The following is a 15,372-nucleotide window of genomic DNA, read 5'->3' as shown; positions in this document are numbered from 1 at the left end:
ACTGCGCCACCAGGGAAGTCCGATCAGGTGCATTTTTAAGCAGCTTGTGTTTGAAGCACTCATGGGACACCTAGGTGGGGGTGTCCAGTAGGCTCTGGAGCTGCAGATGACTGCCGGGGCTGCAGACGCACAGGGGAGTCACCGGCAATGAGAACCCCAGCAGAAGTTCAGGTCACAACGGAAAGAGCGCATAGAACGAGAGAATAAAAGGAACAAAGATTGAACCCTGGGGGACACTTAAGGGAAAAGTGGGATCCGTGGCTGCGAAGCAACCAGAGAGGAAGGAAAAGAGAAAATGATGTTGTGAGGACCAAGAGAGGACGGTGTTTTGAAAGCGATGGGGTGGGCGACAGACTCTACGGATGGAGACTCAACTGGTCTCTCCTCTTCTTTTTAATGAGGAAATAATAACCATCTCACAGGGTGGATGGGCGATGGTTAAACGGGAGAGTTCCCAGCACACGTGGACACCGCAAAGCCCTTCCTTCCGCTGCACCCCATTCCCTCTGCACCCGCGCCTCCACTCAGGTGTGTCCTACGTCAGGGATCATCTGAGCCCCTCCCGCTAAGAGTCAAGCCCTTCGATGTCTTCCAGGCCTTTTCTTCCTGACCTAGAGGAGTTCCCTAGGTTCTGGATATGGGCATTCAAGTCAGACCAGCAGGCTGACAACCCCAGCTTCCTCATTTAGCAGCTGCATAAGCCCCAGCAAGTCACCTAGTCTCGCTGGCCTTTCGGGTGATGACAGGGCTGTCGGGAGGAATCAGACTCTGCATGTAGAGTGTCTGACGCAGAATAAGAGCTCAATACGTGTCAGCACTGTCATTATTACCCACGATAATCAAACCACTGAGTCCTCCTCCGTCCCAAGAGAAGAGTTAAACCAAATTAAAGAAAAATTACCATCAGTAATTCATCTTAGGAGAAGAGTTTAAAGTGAGAAGACAGAATATTTTTTAACTTATATACTGAGAATACAGCACATTTTGTAATTTATTCAGGAGAGCAAATACATAGCAAGTCTAACTCTAAATTTTTAATTATTTGGAAAAAAAGGTGTTTTTTTAAGAAAAAAATCTCCTTTTTAAGAAAATGTAAACCAGATTTTAATAAATAATAGAATATTTATAGTCCAATAGTTTTCAAGTAACCCAAGTCCTTAGAAACGTCTACTTATATACAAAGAAGAGTAATTGATTCTTACAACAAACTATCACTATATATATTAAAGCAACTTCCTAAAAATTGCTATAGGCCTCCTCTTTCTTTGAAAGGCTTATTTCTTCTAAAGCTTTTTAGAACTCAGGATTTCTACCAGTGAGAATGGACTTTCTTCCCCAAGTAGTCTAAGCTGGTCATCATCTCCCAAAAGAAAAATTAGTAAAAATTTTAATGTTTAGAAGATGCAAATTCCTAGAATTAACAAGAAAGGGCACACGAGTACAGGAGGAAACAATGCTAGGTGGGTGATGACCTGGGGAGTCACACGAGGCAGAGGGAGTGTGGCACAGGGCAAGCAAGGGACAAGCCCGGAATGAAGAACAGCTGGATTCCAGCCCTGTCGGTCATTTCCTAGCCCATGACACCTATGAACCTGAAACTCTCTGAGCCACAGTTTCCTCCTATGTATTAATAAAATGTGTGGGGGCGGGGATCATAAGATTCCCCAAATCACAGAGCTGCTTTGAGCTTCCAACGAAAAAACCCCTCTGTAGGAAGCCTCTCCAACACGAACCCTTTTTGCACGCTTGAAAGTATTAGATGTGTATTTCTTTTGAAACTTTTAAAGCACACTGTGATTGCCTCTATATGCCATGCAACTGTGCTGTCACTGTCTGCTTAAGTGTGTCCCACACCAGGCGGGACAGGGGTTGCATGTGCTAACTGCACAGCTACAAAGGCTCCCAGAGTGCCTGCACCCAGCAAATGGCCGAGGCTGAGCGCAACGGAGGCCACCAAGTGTCTAGAAAATAGATGCTGTTCTTGTGGCTACTGCTACTGTGAGCGTAGCGATGCAAGACATTTCTTCTTCTTCTTCCTCTTTTTTTTTTTACTGAAGTAGAGTCGACGTACAATGTTGTACCAATCTCCGCGGCACGGCACGGTGAGCGTCACACGTGTATACATTCTCGACATTCAAGGCACTTCTAAACCGCCCTTTTCATTCCGGGAAAATGAGCAAGAGTTATTGATCAATATCGTTCTAAAAGAAATACAAAGTCCCTGCTGGGGTAAATAAATAAATAAATAACTAGGGTTCTCTTAAGTAAATTTTAAAATCAGTAGCTTAAGAATATTTAAAAATTCTTCTTTTTCCATCGTAGTTCATAGTAGCAGATTACCCAAAACACTAAGAAAACTCCATTCTCCTGCTATTCAAAGTGTGGTCCCTGCAACAACGGTAAAGCACCTCTTGGAAGCTTACTGGAAATGCAGAATCTCAGGCCCCACTCCAGACTTATTAAGCCAGAGCTGTGTTTTGATTAGATTCCCAGGTGATTAACACATTGAAGTCTAAGAAGAACTGCTCTAGCCTACTCAGAGGTGTGGGCCTACTTTATATAATATATAATCAAGTCATGTAAGTTTGATTTATTTGTTCCTAGAGCCTACCTGAATAAATCAGCCACTTCTTTTTTTCTAACAACATCTGCCTCTATTTAACCTCCCATAAACAAAAGAAAAACACAAGTCCGACAACCAACTAGAGACATGGAGTAGCTTCGGGAGTACAGTCAAGACATCAAGAAGTATATACTATACATTATTCTCTATAACTAGTCACCCCTCCTTAATAAGTTAGAACCAACAGTTGCAAATCAACTCCATGTTTTTTAACACCTGGCAGCTAATCACTAATATTCAGATGATATTGTTATAAATCCATTTGCCTCTACTGACTATGCAAAAACAACAGTGATTCCATGTCACGCTGTACACTAAAAGCACCCCAAAGAGAAACTGCAGTCTTTTTCTGAAGGAGGTAGTCAATGTCTTCCTCCATTTATTATAAATATCATGAGGGCCGGGGCTACAGCCTTTATTCCTTGATGTATCTTTATAACAATGCCTTCGAACATTTGTTAAAAGAAATTTTTAATGAAAAACATAGATTACTGTTGTCAAGAAGAGTTTGAGAAAGATCTTATCTCTGTGACAAGGATAAACTAAATACCACCGTAAGGTCTCTTCTAGGTCCTAGTCGAAAATGTGATGCTTAATATATTCTCCAAGCCAAGGGAGAGCTGGGGTATCAGTGAGGTGAAAAAGGCAGAAGCAGAGGAGAAAGGTCTTCACACAACTGGATACAAGGGGACAGGTAACCATCTAAGACTTACTGTAGAAATGACACATTCTGAAGGTGCTGGAGGACTGAGGGATAAGTTTCCTACTGAGTCAGGGTGATGAAACGGGGGAATGTCTGTCTGCTTTAACCCCCCGTGTGCTCAGGGAAGAGGATGCTGGTTTGAGTTTGGAAGAACACCTGGATGAATGGAAGGAAAGGGCAGCTCTTGCAGAATTCAGATGTAAACCAGGCAGAGGCTGAGCTTAAAAAGACCGAAGGTCAGAGTGTGATGGGCAGATAGGAGGGAGCAGAGGTCATCACCAGTAAGGCCAGGGTGAGTTGCGGGGTCTGAGGAAGCAAATGGCCAGCACATAGTTTTATGAACTCAGCTGTATAATACTCACCCAAGAGCCTGAAAGAATGGAGAAAGGAGTTAAAAAGCAGGAAAAAAAAAAGAATTTTGATTCGAAGTTCGCCTGAACAGAGAACACAATAAAGGTAGAAAGTGAGAGAAATTATAAAATTTCCCCTAGGCTGCAGATAAATAGGGACAGATCCAGAAGCTTCAAAGGAGAAAAGCCAATAACATGGATGAGGTGAGTGAATCAATGTGTGATGTGACCTGAAGACCGATTACTCTGAGGTTTCATCTGGGAGGGTTAGTCCTAGATGGAATAAGGTCTGGTCAGTTTACTCGCTTAGAAAATAGGGACGGTAACAATACCGAGCCCAAAGGAGTAGGAGGATAAAATGTAACAACACAAACCAAGCACAGGACACAGAGCCTGGCACACAGTAAGCATTCGATCAATGTTCACTGTGATGACTGAGCAATAAAACAGTATTTGCTGGATGTAATGATTCCAGTATAGGATCATTATGGACTATAAAATGCTGTAATATGCATTTTGTACACCTTACGTTATTTAATGTTCACAGCATGCCTATGAGGTAGGTATTATTTAACAACTCTATGATGAAGAAATAGGCTTAAATATACATATATATATGATATAGAAGAATGATGCCTCGTATACGAGAAGCCAAGACAGAAAGAATGCAGGTAAGTACTTTCCCTCTCACCCCATTTTCACGTTTTGCTGGGCTTCTGAGAAAAAGCAGTCATAAAACACCCTCCCTGTGCTAATCGGAGAGATCCAAGTCCAGACATCACCCTTAGTGCTGCCAACGTTCCTAAGGCTTTAAGAAAACTGAAATGGTGATTCCCTTTAACAAAAAAAGATTGAGAAACTACTGGACAATGTATGTGCATTTTAATGGGCACTTGAGCCGAGACCTTCTTTGCTCACAGTTCTATTAGCTGATCCATGGTCAATTCTTAATTAATTCCTCTTCAATAATTAACAGTAGTTTCCAGTTGCTGCATTATGAAATTTGGCAAACACTTTCATAATTCCCTTTGAATATACTTTTCTTACAGTCTTAGCTAGTCCATAATATGGAAGTCAACTTCACCTTCTCAGGCTAATCACCACTCTTTATATTTTAGATATATATTCATATACACACACACATATATATACACATTTATGTATATTTATTTATATATAAATACATTTATATATAAATAAATACATATAAATATATTTGTATAAATGTATAAAAACATTTATACCTTTATATAAATAAGTGTATATATTATATGTATATATTTATTTATAAATATTATAAATATTTATATATTTGTATATATTTATTTAGTTATATATACATTTAGATATATATTCATATATACACATTTATGTATATATATTTATCTATGTATATTTATTTATAAATACATGTATATATAACTACATATACATATATTTATATAAATGTATATATTATATATATATTTATATATTTATAAATAAATATATAAATATTTATGTTTATATATTTATTTAGCTATGTATACATTTATATAAATAAAAATCACTTTTTAGTTTACTCTCATATGACAGCACTTACAGAACCATTAAGCATTTCAGATGCTTTCCTTTAGATTACCTCTGGTGGTATTATGACTTTGTTCAGATTTAGCATTCTAAATACTATGTCCATAAGAAAGCAGTACAAGAGAAGGTAAAATAAGAGAAGGTACACAGGTCAGAGGACGCCGCTCTCCTGCTGGGTGAGTGTGATGGGAGACGAGAGCACTGGGCGAAGAGAGGAAACAACCTCTTTCGACCCATTTCCACGACACTGTCATCTGCAAGTTGTTTAACTTCTAAACTCACGGAAATATCACTGCCTGCCAGGCCTACTCCCCGAGGTGTGAGGTTCTTGGTAATACTGTAAAACAAAATACAAAGCCAAGGTTGTCCTCCTTGTTCTTTGCTACTGTCTAGTCACGTGGGTACTTTTTTTTTAAGCAACAGCTATGCATACTCTACAAAGAAAGCCATTTTACGATAAGCTGAAAAAATAAAATAGAAGAATCAACTGTTTCGGCACTGAACACCAAAGAAAGATTATTTCTAGAGGTGCTATATTAATTGTATAACATATGAAATTCCTTTTTTTTTTTTTAGTTGTAGTAAAAAACACATGAACTTTACCGTCTCAATAATTTTTCAGTGTACATTTCATTAGTGTTACTTCATTAGTGTTACTTATATTCACACTGTTATGCGACCAACCTCCGCAGCTTTCTCATCTTGCAAAACTGAAACCTGGTACCCATTAAACAACTCCCTATCTCCCCCTCTCCCCAGCCCCCGGCAACCACCGCACTACACTGCTTCTATGAATCTGACTACTGTAGAGACCTCATATAAGTGGCATCACCAGTATTCGTCTCTTTGTGACGGGCTTATTTCACTTAGCATAATGTCCTCAAGGTTCATCCATGTTGTAGCTTGCGTCAGACTTTCCTTCCTTTTTAAGGCTGAATAATATCCCACTGTATGTATATATCACATTTTGTTCATCCACTCATCCTTCAATGGATATCTGGGTTGCTTCCATCTCTTGGCTACTGTGAATGGTGCTGTTATGAACACAGGTGTGCAAATACATGAAATTCTTTAACAATACGTATCTGTGCCTAAGTTTTATTTGATAAACAAATAAAATGAAAACAGAGGAACATACTGCTTCAAACACTCTAGTTCAAAATCACAAATGCCTTTATGCAATCACACTTAACAGTGAGTAACTGATTCCTTCAGTGGATTAATGCACTTGCCTTTCAAATTCCAAGACATATTCTAATTAAATGTGACCACAAATAAAATATTATATTGAGGTATTTGTTTAAGAATGACAATATTCCATGGAGAAAAATAAATGACAAAAGTAAGATTTTTTTAAATTACCACTTTAGTTAAGGAACATACTTACACCAAAACCGTTTAATTCTTTTGTTTTCCCCATATGCCAACGCCTACATATTTGTAGCAATTTTGCAAAAGTTTTAAGCCATACTTCCAAATTTAAGTTAGAAATGCTCAAAGATAAAGTGTCTATAACTGAAAAATCTTTTGTAATAATGTATGATAAAATTTTTATGTTCTATAGAAAAAAATATGAAGTAAGATTAAGTTTAGACTATCTAAGCCATTGTTTTAGGAGCTATTACAAGGATTCAATAAATGGCCTTAAGAGAACATGTAGTCTCAAACCTTCTAATTGTACAGGTAGAAATATAAGCCCCAAAGAATCAGGAATAATTTGCCCAAGACCATGTAAAAATGTAATAATTTGCCCTTGACCATGTAATAATTTGCCCTTTACCATGCCCAAGACCATGAAACCACCTGCAGAATAATAAACTTATTCTCTAATGTTATTATTATTTTTGACAAAATAGTTAACTCTGGGTTGTTCAAAGAATATGTAGACCATTAAATGGGTACAGAATTATAGCAACAAGCACAGGGCTATGTCAAAACAGGTGCTTAAATATCTGTATCCCTTTGTTTTTCTGTTCCTTTAACTATTTCCTATGGAGCAGATAAGAGAAAGTAAAAAGGACTAAATATGAATCTGTTATTTTCACTACTTGGGCAGCACTAATAACAGTTTTGTTGGAAAAGACTGGCATTGTTGCATAGAATGAGGTTTTTCAATTACTTATCAATATGTTTGTTTGAAATTGCTTTACCTATTTAAAGAATTTTTTAAAGTTCCATCTATATCCAGAATTTAAGAGCCGGATGAGACCTTAGAGATTACCTAATTCAACTCAATTAAGAGATGAAAAAAGTTGAGTTGGAAAAGCAAAGCGACGGCTCCAAACTCTCACGGCTAATTAGCAGCAGATCTGGGACTAAAGCCTCAGTCATCTAAACACCAGTCCAGGATCCTTTCCATTCCCTACACCACGCTGCCCTCCTCACTCCCACACGCATCACAAGGCTTCTGCACAGACGATGAAGAGAGAGGAAGAATTACATCTGATTTTATATCTCTTGAAAGTACTTTGTGCTAAGTGATTTAATGGTTTGATTCCTTCATTAAATTTAGCCAACATCAACTGAATTTATGACTACCTTTAAAAATGATAAAGATCATTTTTAAAACTCTCTGTAATTTAGTGTAGCCCAAAACCTTATTAGTATTTAGCCACCAGAATATATCACTATTTGAAATTATACTGGATTAAGAGGGTTGTATCAAATCAACAAATGTATGGGCACTTCCTAGTGTTGGGGAGAAAAATACAAAGTGAAAAGATAAATAATAATGAAGGTTAAAACAGTACAAGACAACAGAGTCCCAGAAGGAACAGCACAAGGATGTACATGAGCAACTGTTTAGGATGATGGGATCAGACGGAGCAATGAGCTGCTCCAGGTACCACGACCGAGAAAGGCTCCGCGTAGGAGGGAGACTGAGCCGGGCGGGTCTTGGTGAAGGACATGTGGGGCAGGAGCCAGGGGAAAGGGCAGTAAAGGCAAGGGCGGTGTGATAAGGGACATCAAGGCAGACGTGCACACGTTTTACTCAAGGGTGAGTTATCCAAGTTGGCTAGAGCTGCACGTCTGTGGGCAGGGAAGTGCTGACTGACCAAGTTAGAAAGGAGAGCTGGAAACTGGTTTTGAAAGGCCATGTATTTCTTCCTCCCTTCTCTTTTCTTTTTTTTTTTTAACATCTTTATTGGAGTATAATTGCTTTACAATGGTGTGTTAGTTTCTGCTTTATAACAAAGTGAATCAGTTATACATATACATATGTTCCCATATCTCTTCCCTCTTACATCTCCCTCCCTCCCACCCCCCCATCCCACCCCCTTCTCTTTTCTAAAAGTCAAAACCCATATGATTTTTTAAATATATATTCTAATACATACTCATTCTAAGGGAAAATAAAACAACAGCACCTTAATTGAAAAACGTCCTGATAATGAAAAAGAAAAAAGAGCCATGTAGCATGAGAAAAGACAGATTCTGTTACCCAACTCTTCTGTATGTGCTAATATATGTCTAATTCAAAATAAGAAGTGACTCAATAAATGTAAAATAATACTTATGTTAATAATACTAAATCATTCACTAATGACATTATCATATGACAAGAAAAAAATAAAACATTGAATTTTAAAAGGATGACCAACTTCTTTGCGGCACTTAAGATCACAAAAGCACTGTCTGATATAACTATCTACATAATTCTTAAAACCTTGTTTCCCTAAGCCAAAGAATCTAACTGTATAAAATTGTGTCCTGGGGCTTCCCTGGTGGCGCAGTGGTTGAGAATCTGCTTGCCAATGCAGGGGACACGGGTTCGAGCCCTGGTCTGGGAAGATCCCACATGCCGCGGAGCAACTAGGCCCGTGAGCCACAACTACTGAGCCTGCGCGTCTGGAGCCTGTGCTCCGCAGCAAGAGAGGCCGCGACAGTGAGAGGCCCGCGCACCGCGATGAAGAGTGGCCCCCGCTCGCCACAACTAGAGAAAGCCCTCGCACAGAAACGAAGACCCAACACAGCCAAAAATAAATATAAAATAAATAAATAAATTAAAGAAACGTTTAAAAAAAAAAAAATTGTGTCCTGACACCAGTTTTAGAATTTGCACTGTCTTCCCCTCCTGGAATTCCATCTGTGACTGGATGCTTTGCTACATGCTGCTGGGGAATGGACAAGAGCATCAGACATTAGAATCCAGGAGTCTGCCACCAAAAACCACTGGTGAGGAAAAAAGCAACAAGAATCAAACAAACAAACAAACAACCCTAAAATGGCATGGACCTCCTAGAGGCTTCAGGGAGGTTATGAAAGAAGGATAAGACCAGGACCTCATTGAAAATGCTGCCTAAGGGAGATCCCACATTAGAAGGTGGACACGTTCCAGAGATTTGTCTTTAATTAACTGCCTAGAACTTAGAATGTCTTTTCTCAAAGAAACATTGAAAATGGTAAGTGAGTTTCCAGGCTAGGCCAAACAAAAAACCTGTTTTAGATAATAACGTAGATAAAAAACTCTACATTAACTGTGACAAATAACAAAACCAACGTAACTATAATAGACGATATTGAAGACCCGTGCTCCTCTGGGGCCCAGCAATCTGTGGGACAGACCCTACCTATCTGAGCTGAGTTAAACATCCTCTCCCACGGGCCCCCAGTTTCAGCACGCCAGGCTGACTCACTGGCCCTTAAACTCATTCCCAGTTTCCATGGGTTTTTAGTTTTGACACCCCTTTCCTTAGTCGACCTTTCAAATACTCTCCTCAACAGTATCCACATCAACTTCACGTGGTGAAACAGCTAAAATACTCTAAAGGCAGAGCCTGTACATTCCTCTCACGACTCAAGACTACGGTGCAAGTAGAAGTGGAGATGAGGAGAGTGGAGAAGTAATCTCCTGACCTTCCCTAGGCCCCAACTAGGCCTGACTCTGACTCTGATCACACTGCCTTCAGACCATGATGCCAAGGAAGGTGGAACGGCCGTAAGCTGCATGGGGCAGTGACCGAGTGTCCTCATTCTTTCCCCAGAGCCCAGAACTGTGCCTGCACATGGCAGGTGATGAGGTAAGAAGGAAAGATTATGCAAGCCTAGCTTCTGAATTTCATCATCATCCCACAGGAGTCCTCCCTCCTCCTGAGCCACTCATCCCCTTCTCCCTTCTGCCCCTGTAAAGTGAGGGTAAGGCCAGCTAGACTGGCCTTTCACGCTCTAACTTCAACTCCCAAGTAGACACTCATTTTTCACCCAAGTATAGGGTGCTATATTTGTGAACAGAGAGCAGTGTCAAAGTCCCCCACCAAACCCACAGGCATGTACAAACATACTCCAAGAACAATGGCTGTCTAAAAATATGTGGTCAATGTACACAGTGCTATATTTAAAATAGATAACCGACAAGGACCTACTGTATAGCACAGGGAACTCTGTTCGGTGTTATGTAACAACCTAAATGGGAAAATAATTGGAAAAAGAATAAATACATGTATATGTATAACTGAATCACTTTGCTGTACACCTGAAACTATCACAACGTTGTTAATCAACTATACTCCAACATAAAATAAAAAATTTAAAGTAAAAAAAAAACAAACATGTGGTCAAAAAGAAATATGATAGCTCAAGAGACATCTGGCCTTATTGTGGGCATGCTGGCTATTAACTTTCTAGGATGTTTCTATGTTAATGTCAGTTATGCAAAATGGTACTAATACATATTTATTAAAATAATAAATGCAACGGAAAATATAAGGTACAATTAGGGTACAATTGGGTATTTATAAGTTGGGGATATTAAGACTCATTGGTTTTCAAATTTTACATACAATTCTTCTTGATTAGATGTACACTTTGAGCCTAGGATCCCAGTCCTAATAATTTTAATGTACTCATAAAGTGAAAAAATAGAAGAAAAAAACACAATGACATCAGAGTACCTACTCTCATGCCACCAACTGGTATAAAAATGTTCTATACCAGTCTATACCTTCCTATATATTATAAACCAAGACTCACTTACTTGTTCAAAATATCTAAAAAAAAAAAAAAAAAATCTAAAAATATAATATAGAGAAAGGAAAATTTATTTTTGCTGGTTTTCTAAAAGTACAGCTCTTTCAAAGTTTTGACTCCAATGTATAAAGTGTTAATGATGTAGTTAAAGTAATACTTTCTGTGTTCATACACTATGGGACATATTCTGTATTTGCTAGATATCTTTGAAAAGCCCAATTTGTATACATTGCTTTGGACGTGTTTCATTAAATACCACCATTTGGGGGACTTCCCTGGTGCTGCAGTGGTTAAGAATCCGCCTGCCAATGCAGGGGACATGGGTTCGAGCCCTGGTCCGGGAAGATCCCACATGCCGCGGAGCAACTAAGCCTGTGTGCCACAACTACTGAGCCTGTGCTCTAGAGCCCATGAGCCACAACTACTGAGCCCATGTGCCACAACTACTGAAGCCCGCGAGCCTAGAGCCCGTGATCTGCAACAAGAGAAGCCACCAGCCCCCGTTCACCGCAACTAGAGAAAGCCTGTATGCAGCAACGAAGACTCAATGCAGCCAAAAAAAAAAAAAAAGATAAATAAATAAATTTATTTTAAAAAATACCACCATTTGATATAACAGCGCAAAATGGTATTTTTGCAAAAACTGCCCTAGGGCAAAAATCTTTGGGCTCATCAAATGTACTCTACAAATGTGTAACTATTCCTGTTCTGCAAGTCCAAAGTAGATAGAGTTAGGCAGAAACCTTTACACTTAGGCAGAAACCTCCGTGGAGAAAAGTATTTAATGAACTGATAAAACAGAAACAAAGAAGCACACAACTACAGCGTGAGGATGAATGCACTCATGGGCACAGAGCCTCGCTCATCGCTTTCTCTCCCTGAATGATCTGCATTCTTTCACCATACTCATCGCTATTTCTCAACACCATCTTTCTCTGCCCACTTTTATCTTCCCCTCTGACTCATCAACTTCTTCTTCAGCCTCATCTCATAAACTGCTTTTCTACTTTGAAACTCCTTCACCCAGATTTTCATGAAACTATAGCAAGGAGATCCTCTTGGAATCAGAGTAGTGCGAATGAATCAAAGACAGGAGAGCACAGAAGAAGGGGGGTGGGGGTGGTGAGAGGGTGAAAGGAAATGGGGCAGACCTATTCTGCCTCAGTCTGAAATATCCCTCTTACACAGCAACAAGGTAGAACCCACTAAGCCTCTAAGTTGGCTAAGAAATACCATCTACCTACACTAGGTAGCTCATTACAGAAAGCAAGGAAGCAGTCTCAGGTTTCGTAAGTGGATAGCCAGAGCATGGGTGAATACCTTCCCTCTGATCTGCTAGTGAGAGGTCACTTCGTTCGAGTGGCTACTCTCACTACTCCAGCTTGGCCCTCAATATTATATTATTGGACCTTCACAGGCTCGTGGAAAGCTTTCACATGAGGCAAGTGCACAAAGCTTCCCGTTTCATTTGTGATTTTTTTTTATACAAGCATTATTAGGAAGGAATTAACCATCACAGAAAGGCATATTCTACCTTTGCTGTCAATTGCTCTGCGACTCCAGAGGTGGGAAAGCTCTGAGGTCGGAAGGGAAGACAGACAGGAATGAGAACTCCTGGGTGTGGCAGGCTATATGGAGACTGGAGGACCTTGACGAGGCCTGAACTCTGAAGTATGCAAAGTGCAATTATCTGCCAAAGAGCTTGCCTGATGTTCAGCTCTGTACAACTGTGTAGTGGGAAACCCGGATGCAATGTTTAAATGACCAAAATCACAGAGACGAAGGGAAGGGTACATCTTTCCCAGTTTTTGTAGGTACAGCAGCATAACCTCAGCGTACACTACATAGAAGGGAGACTTAAAAAGGAACGACTCCATTAAAAAGTGCTTTTTAACCATTTTCAAGTGCAACAGCTAAATAAGTAGCTTATTTCTCAGTGCCAAACTTGAGATCTTCTGAAAAAGAATACACTCTGCTAAAGAAGTTAAAGCCATATCAATGCCAAAGAATCATTTTGTCTCACACATAAATAATTCCAGCACACGTTTCTTTCCACGACATATATCCCATGTATTGTACTGTGTTCATGCTGTAACCACTGTCCCATTGACTCTAACAACGAACACCGAACTATAGGAATATATTTCCATTCCTTGGGTAAGGGAGGCGCAGCCCCAACATGTAATGTTAACCTCCTGCGCCGCTGGGATGCAGGGCAATACTGCAAAAGGACTGGAAACGGCAAAACATAAGATCATTTCTAAAATCCTGTTAGCTTAATTGTTTATTTCAAAAACTTGTAAATGCTTTAAACCCAAAAGTAACCGAAGTAAGTGAAGAAAATAAATGGTAAAATATACAAATAACATATTAGCACAACTCTTCCCGTTAGAAAAGCTGCCTAGCTCAGCCAACCAACGATCCCTGTCAAACTGCAACACCGAAAGGGAAAAGTTTGCCAATTTAAGACAATTGTATATGTGTAGGCTTCCGGGACAACCTCTAGGTGCTGCTGTAGAGACCCCCTTTCCTAAAGATTCCCTACTTCTTTCCCGGTGTTTTAACCTTCCCCCTCCCCCTGACCGCACTGCACTGCGCAAAGCCATCACAGACAATCACTTCAAGCCTATCTGTTGTTGAAAAAGCCTCGGAAACTAACCTCCTCCAAGGTTCAAGGAGCCGAACAACGGCTTTTGACTGTTCATTCCAAATTATATTCTAGATGGACGAGCTAGACAAGAAAATATTAGCAGGTGTGTCAAAGCAACCAGGAGGCCAAAAGAAGCAAAAGGACAGCGACCACTGGGCCCTCCGCCCTCCCGAGCCATCTCACCGACGGAATATTGCTAAATGTGAAAAATGATCCCTGTGCAAAAGAGAACTGTCAGAGCTCGGAAGATGTGGGACCACAGGGTGGGGCGGGCCTGCGCCGAGCTCTCAGCAGCCCAGGCTCCATCTGAAATGCCAGCTCCTGCATCCGAGGACCTGACGAGAGATGGTGGAAGCGCAGAGGAAAACCCGGGCAAGCGTCGAGGGGAGGGGGAAGACTTAACGTTCGGATCAGATTAACCAGTGCCCTAGCGCGGTCTCCGCGCCCGGCACCTCCTCGGATCCGCAGCATCCCAACAGCCGCAGGGGGCGGGGGCGCTGCCGGGCCGGGCGCTCCGAGGCCGGGGGCTGGTGTCTCCCGCGGGGCCAGGATGGAGGATGGAGAGCTTTACCTGTGATGGACAAGGTCCAGCGGTAGAACTCCACGGTGTCGTTGAGCGCCGTGGACACCACGTTCAGGACGCTGCCAGGCTCCGAGTCCAGGAGCCCCATCGCGGCGGTGAGCGGGCGCCGGCGTTGGGAGGAGGAAGCGGAGACCCCGCGGGAGGACCGACCTCCGAGGCGACGGCGGACCGAGCGAGCGGCAGCCGGGGACCCCTCTAACGGCGGCGGCCCAGCTGCGTCTTCTCCCCTTCGTCTGGGCGCCGCGGCGGCGGCGGCGGCGACGAGCCGGGCGGAGGAGGAGGTACCGTCAAAGCTCCCGGGAGGAGAAGGAGGAGGAGGTGGAGGAGGAGGAGGAGGAGGAAAAGGAGGAGGAGGAGGAGATGCTGCCTTGAGCGCCGGGTGCTGCACCCGTCTGCCGCCGCGCGCCGCCGCCGCTCCAATCGCCTCGGCCGGCGTCACGTGGGCGCGCGCGGGAAGGAGGGGCCGGCGCGCGCCTCCTCCCGCCCGCGCGCGGGGACTTTGCGCAGGGATACTGCGGCGGGGAGGGGCCTGCGGGGGTCGGGGTCGTGCAGGCGCTGGCGGACCCGCATCCCTCGTCCTCGCCCTCTACGCGTGGTCTGGGGAGCGGGGCACCGCGGCCTCCCCTTGCCACCTCCCCCCGCGGGTCTCCCCGCTCCCCTTCCCCGCCTCCCTCTCCCATCGGGCCCCTGCGGAGGAGTATGACGCCTTCCCACGCGTGACCTCGCATCCACCCTGGATGCGCCTTAGGAAACTGGACAGGGAAGAATGGGCGTTTTGTGGGGAAGGCTGAGGTAGGCGACGTGCTTTGGGCCTTACCTGTCATTCACTTCGATTTCCCTTGGGTTCTGTTTCCTTCACCTCCACCTGCACAGACTTGTCACCATGACAAGGGAGATACAGAAGTTATCCGTCTAAATTAGTAAAGG

The 15,372-nt window shown here is 42.2% G+C and overlaps 1 protein-coding gene across 1 annotated transcript in view; it reads right to left on the bottom strand.

Annotated features, from left to right (window-relative positions):
• The window catches only part of ELOVL4 (ELOVL fatty acid elongase 4), a 32,399-nt gene extending 17,274 nt beyond the window's left edge, over positions 1–15,125 (bottom strand). The window contains exon 1 of the mRNA XM_036871302.1: positions 14,434–15,125. Coding sequence (XP_036727197.1) covers positions 14,434–14,533 — 100 coding nt within the window. The 5' untranslated portion in view covers positions 14,534–15,125. The remainder of the gene's footprint in view (positions 1–14,433) is intronic.
• Positions 15,126–15,372: the final 247 nt, after the last annotated feature.

Source organism: Balaenoptera musculus, chromosome 12, assembly GCF_009873245.2.
Source record: "Balaenoptera musculus isolate JJ_BM4_2016_0621 chromosome 12, mBalMus1.pri.v3, whole genome shotgun sequence".
In the NCBI taxonomy this organism is placed as follows: Eukaryota; Metazoa; Chordata; class Mammalia; order Artiodactyla; family Balaenopteridae; genus Balaenoptera; species Balaenoptera musculus.
Note: the sequence above shows the minus strand (reverse complement) of the source record. Positions and strands in the feature narration are given on the sequence as shown.